This window comes from Rhinolophus sinicus, chromosome 5 (assembly GCF_057876585.1).
Source record: "Rhinolophus sinicus isolate RSI-liver-muscle chromosome 5, RSI-T2T, whole genome shotgun sequence".
Taxonomy (NCBI): Eukaryota; Metazoa; Chordata; class Mammalia; order Chiroptera; family Rhinolophidae; genus Rhinolophus; species Rhinolophus sinicus.
The window spans coordinates 24862898-24887604 of record NC_142505.1 but is presented as its reverse complement, the minus strand read 5'-3'; the positions used below and the strand labels follow the sequence as shown (position 1 = coordinate 24887604).

At 36.2% G+C, this 24707-nt stretch overlaps 1 protein-coding gene across 2 annotated transcripts in view; it reads left to right on the top strand.

The window, feature by feature from the left end:
* Positions 1-216: 216 nt before the first annotated feature.
* The window catches only part of LOC109458844 (ubiquitin-conjugating enzyme E2 E2), a 292901-nt gene continuing 268410 nt past the window's right edge, over positions 217-24707 (top strand). The window contains exons 1-3 of one of the 2 annotated variants that reach the window (XM_074312784.2): positions 217-390; positions 5650-5833; positions 13564-13614. In XM_074312784.2, the coding sequence (XP_074168885.1) occupies positions 5658-5833; positions 13564-13614 (227 nt within the window). In that variant the 5' untranslated portion in view covers positions 217-390; positions 5650-5657. Of the gene's footprint in view, positions 391-441; positions 600-5649; positions 5834-13563; positions 13615-24707 lie in introns of those variants that run through there. The other variant, XM_074312785.2, reaches the window with a different exon arrangement.

Genomic DNA, 24707 nt, shown 5'->3' with positions numbered 1-24707 from the left:
GACTCGGCTGTCACTTTACTTTTCCACGCCGCCTCCCCGCCCCCTCGCCCAGCCGGCGAGGCTGCCCGCCCGTGCGCGCGCCCGCCCCCGCCCCCTCGCGGTCGCGCGCCCGGAGGAGGAGGGACAGAGCGGGGGGGGGCGGGGGTGCAGGGAGGCGCGCGGCGCTACACAGCCAACGTGGGGCTCGCGCTCTCGCGGTCTCTCCCGGGCGGGCGCGCGGGCACGCGTACTCGCGGGCGCGCGCGCGGACGGCCGGGCGGCGGCAGCGGCTCACGGAGGCGGTGGCTTCACTTTCCAAGACCCCGGGGCGGCCACAGCAGCAGCCGCGGGCAACAGCCTCGGGAGCCGGAGCTGGAACGGCCGGGGGCGGCGGCAGCGGCAGCGCCGAGGGTGAGTCCGGGCGGGCGCGAGCGCGGCGGGGACAGGCGTGGCCGGGCGGTCCGGTGCGTGGTGCGTGGGTCCCGCTCTCGGTGACTAGACGGTCTGCGAGGACACCCGGACTTGGGGGCCTCTCCAGTCCCTCTCCTCCTCGCCTCCACAGCCCTCTCTCCCAGCGCTTGGATTCGATCCCGCGACCTGCGCGGACGCCCCTCCTTCAGGTATTCGCCCGGGCCGTGTCGGTGCCCCCCCGCACCCCCACCTCGGGCGTCCTCCCTCTCGCAGGCACCCCCCCACCTCCCCTCCACGTCGCAGGGCTCCGCTTACACCGCTTTCGCCCTAGTTCCCTCCCTCCTCGCTCCCCGGCGTGCCCCATTCCCAGCGCCCCCTCCCGCGAGCCTCCTGCCCCGGTTTCTCGCCCTTTCCACCCCTCCCCCTCTTTCCCATCCACCCCCTTCTGCCTCTTCCCTTCCTGCCCATCTTCTGCCCCCGTCTGTTCTCAGTTCCCCATCCTTCGCCACCCTCCCAGCCCCTTCTCTCTTCCAGCCGCATCCTGGAACTAAGTCTTTGCAAAAGTACAGGATAAATGTCACGGTGGAAAGTGCCCGGCTTGATCTTTTGCGATTTTCCCTAATTGCATAATTGCTGCACATGGTGTCTCTCTTGGCTAGTGCCGGCTCTGGCTCCCACGCCGCCGCCGCCGCACCCCCGTGGGCCGCCCGGGGAGGACCCTGTTCGGTGTGTTTGTGTGCATTGGTGTGGAGTGTGTGTTGTATTGGTCTTTTGTGAAGCCTAGCGCTTGTCACACTTTGGAGCCGAAGCCCATTTTTTTTCTCCGGTCTCTTCTCTGCAGCCCCCACTGGCCTGGATTGAAACTGGATCCCCCCCCTTCTCCCCCCTTCTCACATAATGTTTTTGATCCTTTTGCCCTTTACCATTTCTAATGAAGATAAAGCGTAGCTTCTTGTGGCTTCCCCCCCCCCTTACGACCAACCAGAAATGTCCAATCCATCTTCTCTTAAGGAAATTAAGGCTGCTTTAGAAAGACATCATCCCGTGCTCGATGGCTGTTAGACCTATTTGCATGTTTTCAAGATTCATCGTTTTGTATTGTGTATACTTGAGAGTCTCCTCAAATATTTTTATTTAAAAGTACAAAAGGAATTGCTAGGGTTTACCTTCAGATTAGCTTCGCGCTTCAGAAAGATTTAAAGCTCTTAGTTTTTTTAATCCCTGATTCTTTAAAAAGTATGTTTTTGAATATGTGATAATTCAGGCTGGACCTTGGAAACAAAAATATTTATGTTTACTCAGTTTGGATGCTCCTTCGTATAGGGTCTGATGCAGATCACGGAGGGTTTTCATATAATGTCATACCCCATTCCATCTCCCCCAGGACGTAGCACCTCTTCCTCAAAAATCAGGTGTTCCATTATTATTTCCTGCATAAATATCTTTACACATAAGTGAAAAGCTGGATATTGCTAGATGCTGTGCATATAATATAAATTATTTTACATTTTACAGGAGTTTAGAAACGTGAGTAGAAAGACAAATGGCAAGGTATCAAATGACAGAATTAAGCGTTTTCCTATTGTAAAAGCTCTAATGAACACTTGCTTGTGCAGTTTTATACTATGAGATACAGTTATAAGGCTTATCTGGACAGAAATCCGGATTTATGGAGTGCGTATAGTTTTTCTTTATGTTATCAGTAATATTTATAACCCAGTCATTTTATTTTTACGGAACATGTGAGTTTCATTCACTATATGTTGCTAATTTCCAGGACTGTAATTACAACATAGAATACATAGCTAATACAGGCTTAATTTGTGTGTTAAAGAAGGAAGAATATCTAAACTCTTAATATCACATGTTTGAAGAAAGTCTACCTTACTATTTCATGTATAGAAGCCAAGTTTTACTTTGAATACAAAGTAAAAATATAAATTGAAATATCTTTATATCTTTGAAACTATCATTAATGAGCAGCGCTGTTTATAACCCTGGGATTTAAATTTATCTTCCCTTCAGATTAGATGATTGAATCAAATTAGCTATTTAGGAATTAATCTTAAAGATAATTTTAAAATGCTGCTTTAGAAGATAACATTTAAAGAGTTTTAATTCAGAAGTTTTTATTCATTTGTACTTTAGAAAAATGAAACACCAACTTTATACTTATAACTAATTAAAATGCTTATGGACTATTTTTCTTTATAAAAATTAGTTGCCACCTGAGTGGCAATAATTTTTTCCCACACATTTTCCTGTAATTAGGCATTCAAAAAACAAAACCAGCAGAAATTTGCCTTACTCTTGATATTTAAAAATGATGTGAAAAGTTTGTTTCTAAAAGTTTCTGTGATGGTTATTAGTGTCCTCAGATGAATTTTATCATCCCTAGGTTAAGATTTGGATGAAATAAAATATTTTAGGTCAAACCTGGAAATAACTTTTTCTTTCTTGTGAAACTATAGAAATTATACATCTATTTGGGTATTTTAAATAGTATTTTTAATACTACTCGAGTGAGACTAATTTTAGTCCTATGATATTCTGGAGCAGTTTATGAAATTTGGGTTTCAATTTATATCTCAGATTACATCATTGAATAGTCTTTTAAGTAATTGTATACTCATGGCATTATTAGATAGTATGTAAATGCACAAATAAGAATATTAAGAATGTGTAGCTTTATGACTAATGAAATATATAACTGAAACGCTAGGCATAGTTTATTAAACTATGAAGCTCCACCTTTAATAACAAATAATTTTATTTCATTTAGGTTTCTATATATTTGTCATGTAATGGATTGCTTCTGGTTTAAGATGTATAAAATGATTTCTCACATTTCACATTTCTTAAAATATTGCTGGCAGCATTCTGCTATATCCTAGGGCTTTTTCCTTGAGAATTGTTCTTTCTCACTCCCGTGTACGTTTGGTCTATCTGAATGCTCTTATGTAGATACTTAGTAAGGTTTAAACTTCTGATGTATTTTAACTGAAAGAAATAAGCTGGAAAAAAAAATCAATGTTGAATCCAAGGATGAGAATTAAAATGAAATAAAAATTTTAAGAAAAGTAGTATGTCAGGACTGTTAGAGCTACATGTGAAATATACTGAGAAAATTTCAGTATTCTATTTATTAAGTGACTTTAGTGCTCATAAAAGGATGTCACAGCTGTGGAGTATGATGTTCTCCATTTACAGAATAGGTAGAAAAGCAGTCCGGTTTCCCTGTCAGTATGTTTCAGAGCTGCTTGGGCAGACCTCTTTTTGTTTGGCTTGGGGAAGGGGAGCTGCTGGGTTTGAGTGGGGTGGTGGGTATATTTGTGCCATACCTCATTGAAGGCGTTTGGTGTTTTCTATTGACTCTCACCTCCCTGTGCTTCCTGATTCTTCCATTTTCTTGCAGTGCTTTTTGGTTTGTCTTACCATAAAAATCTCAATCCATTGAAGGTCTGTATTATGAAATCACTTCGATTTAGAGCAAGCTACAAGTTAAATCTTTGATGATGATGAATTTTTATCATTGTCAACTACCTATACATTTGGACTAATTATAGTTATAAACAGTGCTTTATTTGAGATGTTTTTCTTTTGCGTATTATCCTTGATCATATCAAGTACAGTTTATTTCAAGTCCTAATTTAAGAGTAACACAGTATCTTTTTCAAAAGAATTTTTCCATTTATCTGTGATTTTTAAAGGTATATTTTGTTGTTAGTGTCACTTCTTAAAGGCATGTAGTTCTGTTTTTTAAAGAGGTGCCTGAGAAGATAGCTGTACTGTGCTCAAAGTGGTTATTAAGTAACAGTAACATGGTGAGCGCAAGGCCCTTCAGATTCTAGGCATCGGTTTTGTCATTTTGGTTTGGATTTGTAAGTACCCTCTAAGCTAGTTGGGCCATAAGACATGTATTCATAGTAATCAAACTCAGAAATTGATTATGATGGAATGACAGATAAAAGGGGATATCCCCTTTCACTTACTGCAATTTTTTGTGTCTGCTATCTAGGTTATAACAGCTACCTATGGTATCAAGATATTGAGGAAATTGAGTTGGTAATCAGAGCTGCTTGGGGAGCATGAACTCAGAGCAAAGGGAATTTGAAGGCCTTGAGGGATATTTCATTCGGACTGTGGGGGAAAAAAGAATCCTCAGTGTCTCAGTATAGTCTCCATCTCTTGTGAAACATGATTGCTTGGTATATTGCTGAATCAATGCTGACACCATCATTGAACCTTTTCACTTAGCATAAGGTTCAATTTTTATTTAGAATCATGTAGGCCTCTGTGTTCTTCTGTTATTTATCACAAATGTTACTGAAAACAATTGACTAGTTGGGAGGATTTTCACCTTAGCCCAGTCCTGAGGATGCGTTGTTCATTGGATTTGGATGGGAAAGTGTCCCTCATTTTTTGTTTCTGTGGCTGTTTTTAGTAACCTTTGTTATAGTATATAGCAAGTTGGCTTACCCACTATACCAAATTTCTCCTGTTTGCAGGACCAAAGGCCTAGCACAGTGCCTGGTGGAGAGCAGTCCCTCAATTTTTTTGTTTGTTTTTGGTAATAGCTTTATTGACAGGTAATTCACAAACTATAAAATTCACCCCTTTAAAATGTATAATTCAGTGGTAATTTAGAATACTTACAGTTTTGCAATATCACTATTACCTAATTTCAGAACATTTTTATCATACCAAAAGGAAACTTCGTACCTATTAGCAGTTGTTCCCCATTCTTTCCACTCTCTTAGTCCCTGGCAACCACTTACCGAGTTTCCTGTCTCTGACTCTGCCAATTCTGGACATTCATGTAAATGGAATCGTACAGTTTATGGTCCTTTGTGACTGGCATGTTTCAGTTAGCATAATGTTTTCCAAGTTCATCCATGCTGTAGTATGTAGATAGTATATTTCATTCCTTTATATGGCCTAATAATACTCATTTTGTGTACATACCACATTTGGTTTATCCATTTATCAGTTAGACATTTGAGTTATTTTCTCTTTTCGATTCTCTGAATAATGTTGCTGTGAACATTTTGTATGTATATTTTATGTGTTTGCATTTTTCTTTTCAGTACATTTTGAATGAATGAAAGAAAAGTTTTGGCAATTCCCAAAGCTGTTTTGTAAATGACCAATGTATTCATTTTGTATTATCTTTACTTGTTCCTCATTTTCTCTATTCTCCAGGTATCTTACTGTAGTCTTCCCACAACTAAATAAATGTTTTTTTCTTCTTTAATCTAGGATCTAAAATGTCCACCGAGGCACAAAGAGTTGATGACAGTCCAAGCACTAGTGGAGGAAGTTCTGATGGAGACCAACGTGAAAGTGTTCAGCAAGAACCAGAAAGAGAACAAGTTCAGCCCAAGAAAAAGGAGGGGAAAATATCCAGCAAAACAGCTGCTAAATTGTCAACTAGTGCTAAAAGGTACCTTAGTTACGGTAATCTTTTTATTTTTAGTATCAATTTATCATCTTAAATTTTGTCTTTCTGTTGCAGTTAATCGTTTTTCTATGATGAAGTTCATGGATTTTTCTCTTTGAAGATTGTTTATTTTACATGGTTTTAATTGTAGGCAACATGAACTTTTTGGTATTTAAAGTCAGTTAAACACCATGGCAAATTAATAAAGTACATATCCGTAGTATATTTGTGTATGTTTATGTATTGTCAGGTGAGCATATACAGGAAAATGCATGTAGAAGTATGATGCTTTGATTTATACTTATTTGACCATAAATATTTTATTCTGTTCAGTAACACAGAGTAGAGCGTAGGACTCTTATTCAAGTATTTACTGAATAGTGTATTTTCTACTGCTCCCTGTTAAGGAAGTGAGAAATGCTGGAGTTCACAACAAATGCATCTTGGTTTCATTATATTAGGCAGTGGGTCAGTCTGGATACAGATTTTCTTTTTCTCGATTCCCATTTTCTTTATCTCTAGAGAATAGATAGATGTGGAAGGTAGATATTTGAATGATTCTGTATGGCCCCATCAATTGCTTATGATCATTGGCATGTCAGTGGGCTCAGCAGAGGGAATCTACTTTAATATTGTTACATTATTGAATATCTGTTGGAAAATACTTTAAAGGAAAATTAAATTTAGTAGAGTCCTGATACTGTGATTTAATGTTCTTGTTTTGTTTTAATACTTTTTATATCAAGTAGGAAGTGTAAATAAAAGTGGTCTATAAATTTTAGGCATTGTGGATGTCTGAATGCTATCTAGTTTTGAGATGGTGTGTATTTGTGCCTGTTTGTCACTTAATAGAAATTGGTACTATTACATTGGTGAAAGTAAGTATCTTTTGAGTTGCTTCTTGACAGAAAGAATCCCTCCATTAGTAAATTCATTCTTGGGAATCTGTGATTTTCAAATTGTGATTCATGACCGTCCTCTAGAAAGTCTCCAGGTTGTTTATGGGTGACAGTGTCTGAAATGACTTAGTTATATACCATCTGTTTTAGATATAAAAATGCTGCTTCACTGTTAATTTTTAAATTAAAAACAGGCTTAATTCTTTCTCCTCCCCTTCCCCAAATTTAGTTGATAGTGATGTTATTATTGTTGTTATTATTTGCCTCTCTGCTTAAGTTCTAAGAACTGAGAAAATAATTGGGAATCATGAGGACAGGGACCTGCATCTTTCTGATTCACATTATGTCCACAGCGCCTAGTATAAAAGGATCACAAAATTTATTTACTGGTTGTCTTAGAATTTTGAGTTTATCGTAGGGATTGAATCGGCCATGAATATTAGTATCCAAGTACTTATGTTCAGAAGATTCAAAGTTAGAAGTAGTTTCAAAATAAAATTCTAATTTATACTTTATTGCTGATGATTGACTTTTATTCAGATGAGAAGTCTTTTCCAGGTAGTGTTATTTTATGAGAAATAGTTAATCAGAAACATGCAGAGCTTGAACTCTAGAGATAGGATCTGGGTTTGAGTCTAAGTTTTGGTATTTAGTAGCCCTGTGAGCTTAGATACGTAACTTAACATTTCTAAACCTCGGTTTCCTCTTCTGTAAAATGGACATAATAATGGTACCATTTTCACAGGGCTGTTGTGAAGAATGAATGTGATAAAGCATTTTTTGGCACATATAGTAAGTGCCCCACACTGATGCTGCCATTTACTCTTTGTGCCAGTTACGTATTTTTCAAGTCTATTTAGTAAACTTTAGGAAAATGAGGCATTTATTAACCTCTTAGGACTTAATGCTGTTGTTAAACAAGAAACACTCAGATGCTATAATTATATACATTTTATGGTAACTCAAGGAAAGTACTTTACTCCGAGGTACTCAATTTCATGAAATGTATTATAATTGTAAAACTAATAATTTGGTATAGAAATGTATTTTCTTGGGGAAAAAATCTCAGTTTTCAGGTATTACAGAAAAGTGATGTACGATATAGAAAACATTTAAGTGGATATTTTGTTTAAACAATGGTATAAATTAATTTCTGTGTTTTTTGGAGTTAAGAGGAAGATTATAGTTATATCCTTGATGCATTTTTGCTCTTTGGCAAGAATTTCTTTCTTAAAAAATTGGTATGCTTTTATCACAGTCTGTTCTCTTGATAATGTCTATGACACTCTTGTTTTATTTGTAAGTATGTAATTGGACCATGTCTGCAGTGACAAATTTTGATATTATTAAATTGACTAACCAATTCCATAAAACATCTGTTTTGAGCTCTTCATTGAGTTGCCTGTACTGCTCCTTTTATGTGTTGACACATCTGTAAATGTGAATTTTAAATTGCATTTATTCCAAATTATCTTTGTTCAGTGTAGACATTGTAATTCTATTAGACACAATATAATACTGTTGTAGGAATGGTATTTGGTTTTAGACTCTAAATTTTTGTTAAGTTGAAAGGTGGATGGATTCTAGTGTGTTCCAGTGTGAACTTTTATTATATGGGCTCATCTCAGTTTGGTTTCCACATGAGAATGAAGTAGTATTTTTTATAGATAATCTTTTGTAATTACTCTATATTCTGAAAACGTACATTTAAAAGCTTTAATGTTTCTGAAAAGGTACATCATACAATTGATGTTCACAATCATTTAATTGAGGGGGGTCTTAAAAATCAGTGCTCTCTTAGGATCACAGATACATAGTACAGTTGACCTTTGAACAGCATGGGTTTATACTGCGCGAGTCCACTTACATGCAAATTTTTTTTTTTTTTTTTTCAATAAATATCTGCAGTGTGTTTGTTCTGCAGATGGGAGTTGAGGACGTGGAAGGCCGACTGTATGCATCCACCTACGCCACTTAAATAGGAACTTGAGCAGCCACGGATTTTGATATGTGAGGGGTGGTCCTGGAACCAGTCCCCTGCAGATACCAAGGGTAGTTAAGTTTATAGGGAGTCAAAGTTATATGCACGCGGATTATTTACTGCGAGGTGGTCTGTGCCCCTCACCCCAGTGTTGTTCAAAGGTCAACTGTATATACAGTAGCTCCCCCTTATCTGCGTTTGCACTTTCCACGGTTTTAGTTACCTGCGGTCAACCTCAGCCCTCAAATGTTAAATGGAAAATTTCAGAACTAAACAATTCACAAGTTTTAAATTGTACACTGTTCCGAGTAGTATAATTAAATCTCGCTCCTGCCTGGGACGTTAATCATCCCTTTGTCCGGCATATCCATGTTGTATACGCTGCGTGCCCGTTAGCCCTCTCGGTTATCAGATGGACTGTCACTATCGCAGTGCCCGTGTTCATGTCACCCTTCCTTTATTTAATGATGCCCCCAAAGTGTAAGAGTGAAAACTTTCAACTTAAGAAAAAAAAGTCGTATGCTGAGGTTGTTAAGATCTATGGTAAGAACTAATATAACGGTGAAATTGCCTAGTTTATAAATTAAACTTTATCATAGGTATGCACGTATAGGAAAAACACTTACTGCACATGGGATTCGGAACTATCTGAGGTTTCATGCATCCACTGGGGATCTTAGACCGTATCCCCTGTGGATAAGGGGGAGTGGACCTACTGTATCACCATTCAGAATTAAATCCTAGGCTTATTATTTCCAATGGCTCTATATTATATAGGTTAAAGCAGAGACTACTATGAGATTTACAGATTTTTAATAATTAGTTGCATGGTATTTTCTCCTTGAGAATAAGTTCATTTTGTGAGGTTTGACCATTTGATTTAATTGTTAGAATAGGGGTTCTTTGGTGACTGAGGAATGCAGTCCATGGAATATAGAAGGTCATCTAGGTAGGATAAAGGGTTTTTCTTTTCTTTTTTTACGTAACTGCCAAGAAAACACTTTTGTAAATCCCCATGTCCATGTATTCATGTTCTGTTTGGCCCTGAGTGAGAGTTATTGAATTTTCTTGAACCTAAAATATATATGTGTTTTAAACATGTCACTATGTATATGCTGCTTCGTTTTTCTGAACTATTAATCCAATACGTTGATGTTAAAATGAGTGCTTCATATCATCTCCATTTTGTATAATTTTGGTACCATATTCTCCAATTAAGTCTGAATGAATAATGATTGTTGTTCCCTTGCCTCCCTTTCTTTTTGGCAAATGACAGTCACATGCTGTACTCTTACCATTTCTCAAATAGTTAAGGTATTAGTCTTAGATGCTGAAATTTAGTCTGTGTTTTGCTTCTGACTTGTTTCAGTAACTATGTGCAGTTGCCGAATTCTGTATCATAATAATCAAAGAAGTTGCACTGCCAAATGGAAATTGGAAATTTAGGCAATTGTCTAGTTGATTTACATCTAACGAAATAATTTTGTTTTAAAAGTTCTGATAAGAGAGAGATCTTTTGGCTTGTTTGATTTAGCAAGGTAATTTCCTGTCTCTCACCTTACCAGTTTATAATAACTAACCTTATTTTCTTTATCTTTGAAATGGAAACTGATAAACCAGTAATACTTAAGAGAATTCTGTGAGATTTATTTCACTTTTAATAGCCTAACATCATGTGAAAGGTACACTGTAAGTGTGAATTATTGATACTTTTTCATTTTTCCTCACCTTAAGGGACAGTGCCTGAAGTAGCTACATTCCTTACCCCACTTGTCAAGACTGAGAAACTTAATATATACCACGATCAGAACTTTTGAGACAGAATTGAATTGCTGTCATTGAAAACAGTAGGACATCTCGCAGTCGTTTAAGTAGCAGTTCTTAGTATAATCTTTTTTTTTTGTCAAGAGAGAAAAAACATTTTTAGGTAACAGTGGCTCAAAATATATTGACTCACTGCTCAGAGTTGTCAAGTTTATCAATAAATTGCTTTTTGTATTGAATAATTAGATTTGGAATTACAGACATCTGGAAGGGTTCAGGTTCCATTATAGAATTCTATGACAGAAAATTATGATATATCATTTTTTTAAAAAAAAACAAAAGGGAGAGTATAAGCACAAAGCAAGATGAGTTACTAGAAAAATCCCAAAGAGATCCTTTTATGATAAAAATAGTTTTCTTTGACAGTTTAAATATGCTCTTTTGAATGCGTATTCTTTTGGTCCTCTTAGTTTAAAAACACTTTGCAAAAGTTATTCATGCTTCTGGTGACAAACAGTACAGAGACATTTTTAATGGAAAGCCACAGTTTTCTGTCCAACACTCTCCCTATACCAATTTCAGTCCCTTGAAGCAAGCTCTTTTAGCTGTCTCTCGTTTTAGCGCTTTTATTGGTTTTCTACAGGACTCTAAATAATATGCATGTATCTATTTGTTGAATTGTTAACATAAATAATATCTTTGGATTTCGTGCTATGAAATTTGAGGATGTAGCTTGTTTACCTACTCTTCCTTCCTTTTCTTTCCTCCCAGTTGATAGTTACATTAAAAAAAAAGTTTTGTTTGTCTTTCTAAACTAAATAATATATTTAAGAAAATAATATATTTTCTTATTCCTTCAAATTTCAGCGGTATTTCTTGGTTCCCTACTTTGTAAAATAGGGATATTAATACTTTGTTCTTACTCCCATCTACTCACATGCATCCTTCATCCATTTTTAGCTGGTTAGCTACACATAACTTTACATCCTCAAGGATAGTAACATTTATATTGTGTAGTGCAACCCATATTCTCTGCTTTATTTATAAATAAAAGCAATAAATTGTGAGAACATTTACTATAATTAAATATGCAGTGCTAGACCAACCAGGATGTTAGGATTTGGTTTCCTACAAGTCCAATGTCGTGATCTCGAGGCTACCCAATGAGTCATAGCATTTAGGCAAAATATATCAAGTCTCTCCTTTTCCTCTTAATATCTGTTACTTGATTAAAATTATTTTACATTTTAGTTTCCCTCTTATTTGACCTATGATTTTCTTACTGAAGTGTTTTTCTTCTGGATTTCTGGTTGTCTTTTTCCCTCCCCCATCTTGAATAATGTCTTTATTATATCTTTATGCAATTGGCCATCTCAATCTGTTTAATTTCACCCATCCACTCTGTCTTCCAGAAATGTACTGAAATTTCTCATCCATTGGTGATATGCCCTTATCTTTGTTGGGTTATACTTTTTTGCACTTTCTGTGTCTTCTCCCACCAGGTGGGGTCCTGAATGAGTGGGAGGTGAATAGGTGTGTGTATGCTCAGTTTCCTGTCTTTAACCTGGACTTACCCACTGAGTTTTAAAGTGCCTGTTGTGTATGTTTGTGTGAAATCCATCAAGGGTGTTTTCCTATATCAGATCTTTGAGACTTCTTCATTTAATTGTGGGCCATATATACTTTATATGCATGTAAACACATCATAGAGTGCATATTAGAAGGAAATCATGTTTTAAAAATAAAAGAGATCATGGAATTTGTTCTAGTTAACCACTTCATTTTATAGGTCAGAAAACTGAGGCTGAGAGAGAAAGCAGGTTTGAGCAGTCTTCTTACCCAAGAACTCTCAATTAATGGCATAGCAGAATTAAAATGAAAGTTTTCTTGGCTTTGAATTTATTAGTCTTGCTTTACTTTATAATGCCTCCCTAACTTTGAATCACATGACTTAGAGAAGTGGAAATTATATTAGTAGCGTGTAATTCCTTTAGGAAGTTGGTGCCAGTCCTCTTGGAGGAGTCGCATCTATTCCAGTAGTTCCATTTGTTGCCTTGAAAAAGACATAGGATGAATTTGAGAGTAAATGTTTTTGTTCACATTTTTGCTTTTTAAGGTACTTTAGTCAGCTGTTGTCCATATACTATCACAGTAATTACCAGACAGCAGGCATCCAGCAGTCAGTGAATCTCACATTTAAAAACCAAGGCAAAGGAAATGAAATGCTTTTGAGAAATTTTTTTTTTGTATTTGGTTTAACAAAGCCTATGCTTAATAATGCATGAATGATAGTTAAGAGCTTGCTAAGTATTGTCTTACAAAACAGTGTAGCACTGGTAGCCTTCATTGTATGTATATAGGGCATTTGGTGCAGCTAAAAGTCCAAGGTGAAAATAACACATGAGGACAAAAGCAGGTTTTTTAAAAAAGTTCTCTTTTCTTTGCATGAAGTTCATTGCAATGACATTAAAGTGATTATTTACATATTGTTAGGATAGTTCTAGCAGAAAGAACAGTGTCAAACTTGAAGGCCTCAGTCTGCTCCAACCTGGAATCTTCAAGGAGGAATACCATACATATTTTGATAGCAGTATCACTATCCTGACAATCGTTTCTTTAATTGATTGGATCGATTAGGATGTTTGAATTCAGCTTCATATGATCATCTTTTCATCTTGTATGGGGATGTTCTAGTACAAATCAGAAGTTGGAATGATCCAGAGATAAGTGGCAAAAGTTCCCAATTTAAACTAGAAATTTTGGTTATTGTAATTAGTGGCTTAACGTTGTTTTAGTTGAAGTCACCTTGCAGCTTCCACAGGCTGCGTGCACTGACAGCGGCCAATCTTGTTATCCTTTGTAGTAGTAGGTGCATTGTCAGAATTGCAGTAGAAATTACTACTTTGTTGTTATTGTGAATGATGATGTACAAAAATAGTATTTTGTAGTATTTTGATGATTTACAGAATTAGTATTTCAAATTAAAAAACTTACAAATGGGAAATATTAGTGTAAAAGTATAACATTTTAAAGACATAAAAAGAGAGTGAAGACATTTTAACATAACTTTCTTTGTCTTTATTTTAAAGAATTCAGAAAGAACTTGCAGAAATTACATTGGACCCTCCTCCCAACTGTAGGTAAGTACTTGTGGATTTTTATTTATTTTTATCTTTTGCAGAAATTATAATTGAACTGTTGGCTTGATATGCAACTGTTGTCATACTCTGATTATTAGTAAACACATTGTTGTGATTTGGATTTAAATGACTGAAAGCCAGTGGTGGTGGTTTCTGTGCATAAAGGGAATGTTCACTGTGTAGAATGGAATTGCCAAAAACAGTAATGCAATTGTAGGGTAACATACAATTTTAGTAGAAGAGATGTTGGGGCCTTAAAGGATTTCTTTAATGATAGAATAATAGTGTGGCTGAAATATTTGCTATTTGATAATTATTCAATTGTTACCTTGTTGAAAATTGATTTTTAAAAGTGCTGGAACATTAAACTGTTCTTCCTGGTTTACATTATTTCTTCTAGTCATCAGTTGTGATTAAGTCGGAATAGGCGATTTGAGGCAATGATGTTAAATTGAAAATACTCTCTCCTTTATGACCACATGTCATCAATTTTCTGGTCAGTTTACTTGTAGGAAGTAAAAGTACTTGCCTGGAAGTGATTAATGATATGCAGGTACATAGAGGAAGAGGAGAAAAATAACCGTCAGCTTTATACTGTATGTTGGGTCTGGTGCAGAGGCTGGAAGATGGCTGTTTGGTTATTTTAAGACTTTTCTTTCTGTTTCGATCTGAGGTCACCGTTGGAACCAGGCCAATAGGGAGTTTTTATAGTTTAAATTGGTAGTTTTATGGATTGAAAGTGAGAGGGCACATTACAGGAAAATGTTTCCGGTATTGAATTCAGGTAGAATTTATTGTTTGGTATGATTTCTGATTTTGCTGATCTTATTTTTATGTGAAAGTAAAGATAGCAACTATAGATATTAATGAGAAATTTTTCAAATGGCTATATTGATAGTTGCGTAGTTGACAACTGTTTTGTGTAGGAAAAATTCTATAAGGTTTATTAGGTTGGTGGTGAATCTAATACCGTTCTTTACATGAGAGTCATACACAGTATTTAAACTTGCAATAATGTTCAAAGAATGTGTCAAATATTACACGTTTTGTTTGGTAAAACTGTTTAACAGTAAGACTTTTTGTTGCACTTAAGACTATATTACATCAAAGCTGTTTCAGATGGCCTATCATTGTTTAGACTTCGGGGGCTAATTCATGTAAGTGAATTGATATACCGAAAAACTCCAATTTGAATTAAACCTAAAATCCCTTGTTTCTTAGGATAGTATTTGCTTTAATTGTTTGAATCTTTTTTTTAATAAAGTGTGTTTTACCACATACATACTTTTGTAACCTTTTTACAAACAGTGGATTGGTGAACTTAATTTATATAGCCGCTTAACTTTTGACAACAGATTATTGGAAAAATAAACTAATTAATTTGTTTTCATTACCTTGTTTAAGGATCATTTTGGAGAAATGAAATCCATATAAAATATCATGTGATGGTTAGACTGCTGCTTTGCTATCAGATATATTCTTTTTTTTTTTGAAATTTGAAAAAATGTTTATAATATACTGTTGGATGAAAATAACAGATTGCCCAATACAGGGTGTACAGTTCGGTTTCATAGCTGTAAAAATGTGTACGTGCTCACATTTGTAGGATGTATTATTTTCTAACACATTAGTCTACTTTAACTTTGACTTATTACAGATAATTTAACTTTTGATTAAACCAATATATTGTAAACATGCATGAAAACTTAAGAGTAAGGAAAGAAATTACATAATAGTTATTTAAATAAATTAAAATAATTAAGCCATAGTTCTAGTTAAAGTAAAAAAGAAAAGTTTATGGTGTCATCTGAATTGTGGAGATTTCCTTTCACATTGAGCCTTAGTTAATGATATCATTACTGGATATGTAAGCTCTTTATGAATAAAGCATTCTAACGTGTGATGTCACACATAAAAAGCTCTTCAGACAGTTTCAGGAAAGATACCTACTTTGTTGTGTTTTCCCCCCTCCCAGTTTTACTGAGAGCTAATTGACATACAGCATTGTAGAAAGGTCCAGACATACCTTGAAGATACTGCGGGTTCAGGTCAGACCACCGTAATAAAGCAAGTGTGGCAATAAAGTGGGTGGTGATCTTTTTGCTGGTGGAGGGTCTTGCTTTCAATTTTTAAAAAACACCTCTGTGGAGCCCAGTAAAGTGAAGCACAATAAAATGAGGTGTGCCTGTTCCTATTTTGGTTAATTTGTTTGCTTATGGGAATTTGCAAGAAAATCCATTTAACGGTGTGGAGATTGGATAGCCAATGAGTTTGCTTTAAAAGTGAGGTTGCGGTCTATGGTGCAGTGGCTTTGGATCCTTTCATTGATCCCAGAGTAGTTGATTGGACTGGACCAGGCAGAGCTAAAGATGGTGTCCACCACCTTCCTGTATGTGGTGCTCGCTTTTGGCAAGCGAGGGTCCTCTGTGCTGTGGCTGATTGGAAGTGGTGATTAGTTCTGTATTCCCTGTGTGCTTGTTTGTGCTGCTTCATACACTTGTTCAGTGTGCTTGTTAGTGGATTATGTGGCTTTTGGATTGTTTGGTGTCAAATATTTGATTGTGGTTTATAGTAAATCTGCCTATCTATATATTTCAGTGAGAATGTGGTTACTATAACATCTTCGAAAAGAGAAGTTGGAGCTTAATTTTAGTTTGGCTTATTTTTGGCATGAAGTTTAATAGTGCTTTGGTGGTTGATTTTTTTTAAAGTTCTATGCTGCTTTCATGTGTGTCCTAATGGATATGGAATTAATTTATAAAAGTATAGTAAATTAAATCCATCAGCCTAATAGGAGGAGTAAAAATCCTATTCCCCTAGTACTCCCTTTATGTAGTACCTTTCCCAGTACACATGGCTCTCAAAACCCTGCCTTTTGGTGGTCTGGATAACTGTTAGCTCGCTTTCACAGGTCAAGATTATGTGGAAGGGAACTCCTGTGGGTTTACCTGTTCAGGCAATTGGTGTGGAGAAGGATTTTATCTGTTGTCTTGGTGGGATTGCGTGGGTGTTATGTTCCACTTAGACTGTGGTTTATCATTATTTTCTGGAACCTTAACGGACTCGTACAGCCCAGTTCTGTGTGTGTGTCAGGTTAGAGGTGGGACTAATGAATTTTGGTGCATCTCTTATGTGAAGTCAGCAATTCTTGCAATCATGTTGAAAGAACTAGCTTGTGTTAAAGTATTCTACAAGAGTGTCATTTGAGCTTGTTGGGAATATAAAGTCTCCCTGAATTATGTCACTTAGTGTAGCTAGATAAGTTTATGTAAGGCATTTTTAGAGGAAGCTACTGATAGTATTAATTTTTTTTTCGGGTTTTGAATGAGCCTGAATATTATTTTTAAAGAGTATCCACAATATACTTTGATAATAGGTTGAATTATTTTTTCTTATAGGAAACACATGCCTGTACATCTTTCAGTTTTCTTTTTACTTTAATTTTATCCTTGAGGTAAAAAATGCAACAATCCAGTTGGGTTAAATTAAGAGTTGTTTTAAAAAACAATTACAACATAAGAGTCAATGTTCAAAAACAAAATTATAATCCAGCTAAGAAACAATTTTCTGTTCATGAAATCATAAGTTCTGTACAGCTATAGGCATAGAGAATTATAGATAATTTGGGTGAAACTTGGTTATATACTTAAGAGTATAACCCTATAAATAGTAGACTATACTTTGCTTGGCCTCGTCTCTTATGGATAATGGATAACATAATTGACCCATAACATTTGCAAGGGCTCTATTGTGAGGTCTCTGAAGATTCATAAATGTTTTCTTACCTCCAGCTGAGTCGGACGTGCTGAGCTATTGGCTAGAATTGCTTTACTAAGTCAGTGCTTCGCACACCCGTTTAGCAGGAAGGAGTGGGTAAAACTCATGCTCTCACAGGTAGAATTCCTGCCCCTCGTAAATGACTATGTTGTAACCTGCAGGATTCTTCATAAATTGTCAAAAGCACATCTTAACTCTGTAAAGGTGCTAGTGTATTCATTTATGATTTCCTTGATGCTGGTGGAAAACTGGCAGCTTGCTAGAAAAATCTACAAATTAAAATTAAAAATTTTGTTGTCCAGAGGATAACTTGTTTTCTGTATTACGAAGCAGCTAAATTCAAATTCTAGTATGATATGATACTACCCAAGTTTGTATTAGCTTTATGAGCATGGAAATTGGACAGAGATCCTTATTGCTTTTTGAAAGTACGAGTAGCGACTACGGCAAAATGATTCATTTGGATTTTGATTTTTGATTTAGTAATTGAGAAAATAAAAGGAGGAGATACTAAAAAAAAGGATGTAGTTCAGTTATACTAGCAGTTTTCACTTTTTATTGCTGTTTCAGTAGCTCTACATTCATTGAACACTGTCTCTGCTTTACTTTAAAAAAAAAAATGTAACAGCTTTATCGAGATATAAAGCGTAAAATTCAGTGGCTTTTTATATATTCACAGGGTTGTATAACCATCACAATCAATTTTGCAACATTTATCACCCCCAGAAGATACACCGTACCTTTTAGCAGTCACCACTTCCTCATTTCCTCTCAACTTTCCCACCAACCAGCCCTCTAGGCAACCATCAGTCTACTTTCTGTCCCTATTGATGCCTATTCTGGACATTTTGTATAAATGGAATCGTACAATATGTGGTCTTTTGTGACTGGCTTCTTTCACAAAGCATGTTTTCAAGGTTCATTCATGTTGGAAGGTGCATCAGCATTTCATTTTCTTTTTGTCTCTAATATGTTATTGTATGGACATAATACATTTACTTATCTATTCATCAGTTCATGGACATTTGGGTTGTTTCCACTTTTTGGCTATTATGAATAATGCTGCTGTGAACATTTGTGTACAGGTTTTGTGTGGGCATTTGTTTTCATTTTTCCAGGAATGGAATTGCTTAGTCATATAGTTACTATGTTTAACTTTTTGGGGAACTGCCAGACTGTAATCCAAAGTAGCTGCACCATTTACCTTCCTCATAGCAATGTATGAGAGTTCCAATTTGCCACAGCCTTGGCAATTGTTATTATCTCTTTTTGATGATAGCCATCGTAGTGGGTGTGAAGCAGTATGTCACGGTGGTTTTGATTTGATTGCATGATGGATGATGATGATGATGACTACCATCTTTTCACATGCTTATTGACCATTTTTGTATTTTCTTTGGAGAAATGTCTATTTAAATCATTTGTTCATCTTTAAATTGAGTTGTGCTTTCATTGCGGAGTTGTAATTGTTCTTTATTTATTTTGGGTAAAATCCTGTATCAGATACAGGATTTGTAAATATTTTCTCCCATTCTGTGGATAGTTTTTTTTCTTTTTCTTGCTAGTGACTTTTGAAGTACAAATGTTTTAAATTTTGATGAAGCCCAGGTTATGTGTTTTTTCTTTTGTTGCTTGTGTGTTTGGTGTCATTTCTAAGAAATCATTGCCCAATCCAAGACTCTGAAGATTTCTACCTATGTTTTTCTTCTGAGAGTTTTTTAGTTTTAGCTTTTATACTTTGGTCTCTGATCCATTTTTATATTAGGTTGGTGCAAAAGTAATTGCGTTTTTTGCAATTTTTTTTTTGTTTCTTTTTTAACCTTTCAAACCGCAGTTACTATTTTGCACCAGCCTGATATGGTGTGAGGTAGAGGTCCAACTTCATGCTTTTCCTCATGGATACCCAATGATCTCAGCATCATTTGCTGAAAAGACCATTTTCCCCATTGAATTTTCTTGACATCCTTGTTGAAAAATGAATGGATCATAAATGTGATAGTTTATATCTTAACTCTTAATTATGTTCCGTTGATCTGTATGCCTCTCATTATGCCACTACCACACAGTCTTGCTTACTGGAGCTTTGTAGTAAGTTTTGAATCAGAAACTCCAAGTCCTCTGATTTACTTTTCATCGTCTTAACAAATTAGTTAAGGCATTCCCAGTACAGAGGAGGCCATGACTGGACGTATACCTACCCATTGTCTGACCTCACTCTTGATGAGAGCCATTTAATAGAGGAAAATATATTTTCCAGATTATAGTAATAGAAACAGTGTGTAGGGAAAATGTATGCATGGGTTAACATTTTTTAAAACTATATCATAGAACAGGAAGTCATTGAGATAGAAATTTGGGTGTAGTGTCTACATAGGTGTGATCTCTAGAAAGAGCCACAGTACAAAAATCTAATTATTGTCACTCATTGTTTTCCTTTTTTGGTGATTGTAGTAATATTTATGTAGAATTTTATAGCTTTTCAAGGAATTTCATACATGATGTTGTTCAGTCTTTTCAACCTCTTTGTGGGACTCCTGGAGTTCAGTGACTTGCTCAGGGTTGTACAAATAGAAATAGTTGATTTGGATTTAAACCCAGGTTTTCTGATCTTTCATTCTTTATTATGCCACATGTGTGACTAGATAGAGAAACACGTTCAGAATTACGTTTGTGGCTAACTATGTGATTCAATTAAGGGAAAAATGGGAAAAAAATCAACACGCAAGACAATCTAAAATACCATTTGTATGATGTTTGACTTGTATTTCTGAATTCCATGAGACAGTATTTAGCTGGAACCTTTTGAAAAGTTAATTTTTGAGTATAGTGATTTCTACCACACTCCCTCCTGTGTGTGTTGGTGTGCATCTATGTTAGTGTTCTTAGTACTGGCACTTGTCCACGTAAAGGATTTCTTTGCATGTGACAACTCCTGACTCACCATGGGCAGATGCTTGCCCTCTTATTGCCCAAGTGAGCCTGTTACTCACCCGATGATAGGTCACGTTCCCCTGCAGGTCCCTTTAGTCCTTATTGAGGGCTGAGTATTAGACCTTTGCTAGGACAGATGTAGGCGACAAGAAGATACCCGGGTGTAGCCCGTAATCCTTAAAGATCTGGTTATAACTAATTGAGATACAAGATATATAGATGCTTAGAGAACCAAGACTAGGAGAATGATGGTATTCATTGGTAGAAACTCCCAGTATCTATGGCCTCTGCGGATCTTAAAATTGATAATGCTTCCCCTTTTTACTTTAGTAGTCTTGAAGCTAATAGCCTTATTCACTTTATGTCTTTAGTAATTACCTGCATTTTGTGTAGAAACCTCAACTCTGGTTGTGTTTTATTTTCTTACTCAAACTCCCTTTTGTAGCCATATCTTCATTTTCTACTTTAATACTACAAAAAAATTTTAAGCTGCCTCAATGTCTTTTCGGAGCAAGGCAGATTATTAGTTAAATAAATAGTATGAATAACTGAACAGTGATGTAAATGTATGTTGGTTAGCAGAATGCTGGAATGCCTCTTCTGAGGAGTCACTAACATGATAAAATTTAAATAAATATTAAACGTCTATGATATGTAGGATCTGAATTACTCATATCCATCTCTCTTTAGTACAGATAAACTGAGGGATATTTTTTTATTCACTCCTATGAGTTTTTGACTTCACTGTTACAGTGTTGAGTGGTTTCGCATGGACTTAACAAAGACAAAAGTCTTTAAATAACATTCTAGAGGCACTGAGTGGTTAAAGCAGCTAAAGAATTGTTTGTTATATAACCTGCAGGTTGTATAGCTGAAGAGTTGGCGTATGTGTACAGTGTGACAGCAAGTGAGAAAGCATGGTCTTGCCTAATGTTCTGTTGACGTCAGTTTCAAGCTGGCTTATGTTCTCATTTTCATACCTTTCATAATGTTTAAGGCGCCCTCCTTTGCTGCTGCCAGGAATATGGCTGTTTTCTTTTTGCCTTTACCTTGAGGCTGCCTTTTCTCCTGGGGTACAACCAACATCGCGCCTTAAGGGGATATTGTGTTACATGGGGAACTTCAGGTGTAATTGTCTGCTGTCATGTACCTTTATTTCAGAACTGTATTTGGGGAAGACATAACTACCTCAATAAAATCACCAGAAAAATTCCTTGCTTTCTTATTTCAAAATGTAATTTTTTTCATCTGGCTTTAGGCACAGGTTTAAAAATGTTTATTTCATAATAAAAGAAAATGTTAAGTGATAAAGTGAGTTTAGTCCCCATTACTTGTGGTCTTTAATATGTTATTTCTTTTTTTCTATTCTTTGTTGCTTTAAAAACAGTACAAGAATGTGTCTGAAAAACATATATTAAATGATCACATTGGGATTATATTTTATAATAGCACAGAACATTTTATCACCTGTTTAAGTTTGCCTAGTTTTATAACTGGGTATTATTTCAGATTTATTACCTAAGCACTTTAGATAGAAAGTGTCATATTACTAACATGTAATATTTTAATTCCCATAGCTGTTTTATCTGTTAAGATGTCCTGAAAACTGTATTTTTTTAGCACACCCAAAGCATTTCTTTACAGTGATTATTATATTCATAGACTTAAATATCTTTTATCAACTAAACGTTATTGCAAATAAGAAGTAAAACTTTCATTAGTATGTTTATTTTGAGAACAATGCAAATTTAGATTTTTAAATTTCTGCTGTCAGTTTACTTTTTGACTCTGATTTTTGTAAATGTTTATTTAGAACTATTTATTTAGAATGTCTACATACTTTAGGGACTTACTGGGAACCTTTAAAGGCATATCTAAATCCATATTTGTGTAGAAGCAGCAAATCGTTCTAAAATGTATAATAGAATCAGGCAGAGCTATAAGCTAAAATTGATTTTCTGATGTAATGTAAAGCAGGTAGACTCTCCAATCTCACCTGTATGGAAGATGAAGCTTAGGAATAATTCAAAACGACGAAAAGCAGAGCCTTCATTCCAGAGCCAGGGTTTCTGCCTTGGCACCTACTGTTGCCTCCACCTAGAATCCGGTGCCCTCTTCTCCTATTCCCACTGTTGTCAGTTCTCCTGATGCTTCATGTGGTAACTGTTTCACCTACTGGGGGAGAACTTTTTCTTTAATCTTTATATTTCAAATCTTAGCAATCAGTTGGTTCAGTGCCCCTGTGAATGAGTACGTACGGGAGCTAATAGCTGTTGAAAGCTTCCGTGTTTGAGTCAGTGTGCTGAGTGCTTTTACCAGCATTATCTCCTTTTATCTTCATGACTATCCTTGAGGTAGATACTAACTAGTTTTAGACAGTACAGTACTTGCTAGGTGGGAAGACAGGCTTACAGAGATTAAGTAACTTGTCAAGGGCACACAGCAGGTAGGTGGCACAGCTAGGGTTTCAGCCTTGGTGTTGCAGATGTTGGAGACCAAATGCTTTGAGACGTTGCTGTGCCTTCTTCCATTTGCAAACGGGATGTGGGTGAATCAGTCTAGGACAGCCCTGGCCCCAGCAGAACTTTGTTACGATGAAAGCGTTCTGTATCTGTGTTGTCCAACACAGTAGCTCCTGCCATATGTGGTTATTCAGTGCTTGAAAGGAGGCTAGTCCAACTGAGTAAATGAATTTTTATTTCTACTTGGTTTTAATTTTAATTTAGAGAGCCATATGTGACTAGTGACTACTATGGCGCACAACAGAGACCTGGGAAAAGAATGACTTCTCAAGCTTAACTCTGTGCTTCATTTCAATTTTGGGTAAGAGTAAACTGCCTGGTCGTTTTGGCCTTTTTAAATGGTGTTTGTAGTGATGTAGATATACTACATAAGTACATACATACATACATGACTGCATACTTGTAGTTATATGTTTGTCTCCCTACTTCCTTCCCATCAACCACCATGGTAGTCTAAGAATCAGGGACTCGTAAATACTATTATTTTTTAGAGCATCACACACAGTGCCCTTAACTAAGTAAAAGACCATTATAAATATTAATATTATAAAGGTTGGTTAAATATTTATTTTTAACTTCTTAACAAAATGAAAGTGATAATTGCAAATCATTGTTTTTAGATAGACTTGAGATATTGAAACTGGAAAGCTTATGGTCGCACTCTCTCCAGCCCAGAGAAAAAAATGGTAGTTTCCCAAGACACACAGTTTAATGACAGAGCTAGGACTAGCGTTTAGTTCTGACAGTTCAGTGTGTTGCTTATTTAATTGATAGAATGGATGCATTTTATGCAGTTAGAAAATTTAGATACAATTAATGTAAACAAGGAAAATTGGGAATTGTTATTTGTGATCATGAAGTACATTTGAAAGGAATTGGAGTTACTTCGTCTGGAGAAGTGAGGGGGTCATAATAGCTGTGTTTAACTGTTTTCAGAGCCATAAAATGGAAGAAAGATTAATCTTATTCTGTGTGATTTCAGGGAGTGGAACTAGCACTGCTGTGTTAAATTAGAAGGAAACCATTTTCTTCTTGATGTAAAGGCTTCATCTTTAGTCAGAGCTGTCTGGAGAAATAATGGGGGTGACTTCAGGAGCTAATACATGTCCCATCTCTGGAGGAATTAAAAATGAACCTGTTTGCTTCTTTCAGAGGATTTTCAGATACCAGGTGTGAGGTAGTACTAGAATGGTTTTTCCCAGCTATTGGACCCTAGACAAATGATATTTTTATCAGCGTTTGTCCTCCTTACCCATAGATTGTGAAAGTTTTCCTCTCCTCTTTGCCCTTTTGGAGCCTATGGTACGTAATTTATATAGTTGATTTGGCCTATTTAAAGCATCCTGTTGTTATCAGTTCCCTATCTGATTAATACATGAGGCTTTTGTTTCCTTCTGTAGTCATAACTTAAATTTATAGGAAAAGGACAATATATGAACAACATGAGGAATAAAAGCCTGATGTGGGGTTTAGGTACATAAATAATATCCATCAATTTGATAGGTCCCAGATTATTGTTGTTTCATCAACCCCACTTATCTGACTTAGGAAATAGAAATATTACTGTTAATCAAATAACAACATGAAATTGAGTTAATAATTGAATGCGAATCCTTTGAATATTCATTTGGACAGCATTCATGCATACCTTCAAGTCTATTAAACTATGTAACAAACTGTTTGCAATACTCATGGTTTCCCTTTCCTCCCTTTGGTCCTGGAAAAAATATGATTTGCGTCCTTATGGTTTATTTGGGATGTGTTTCTTCCGACTTAAATGTTCCATGAGCCAAAAAAATCTTAGGGTTAAAAGAAAATTCAAAGTTTTGAAGAAACAACCACTGCTCTTTACACATAAGCGTA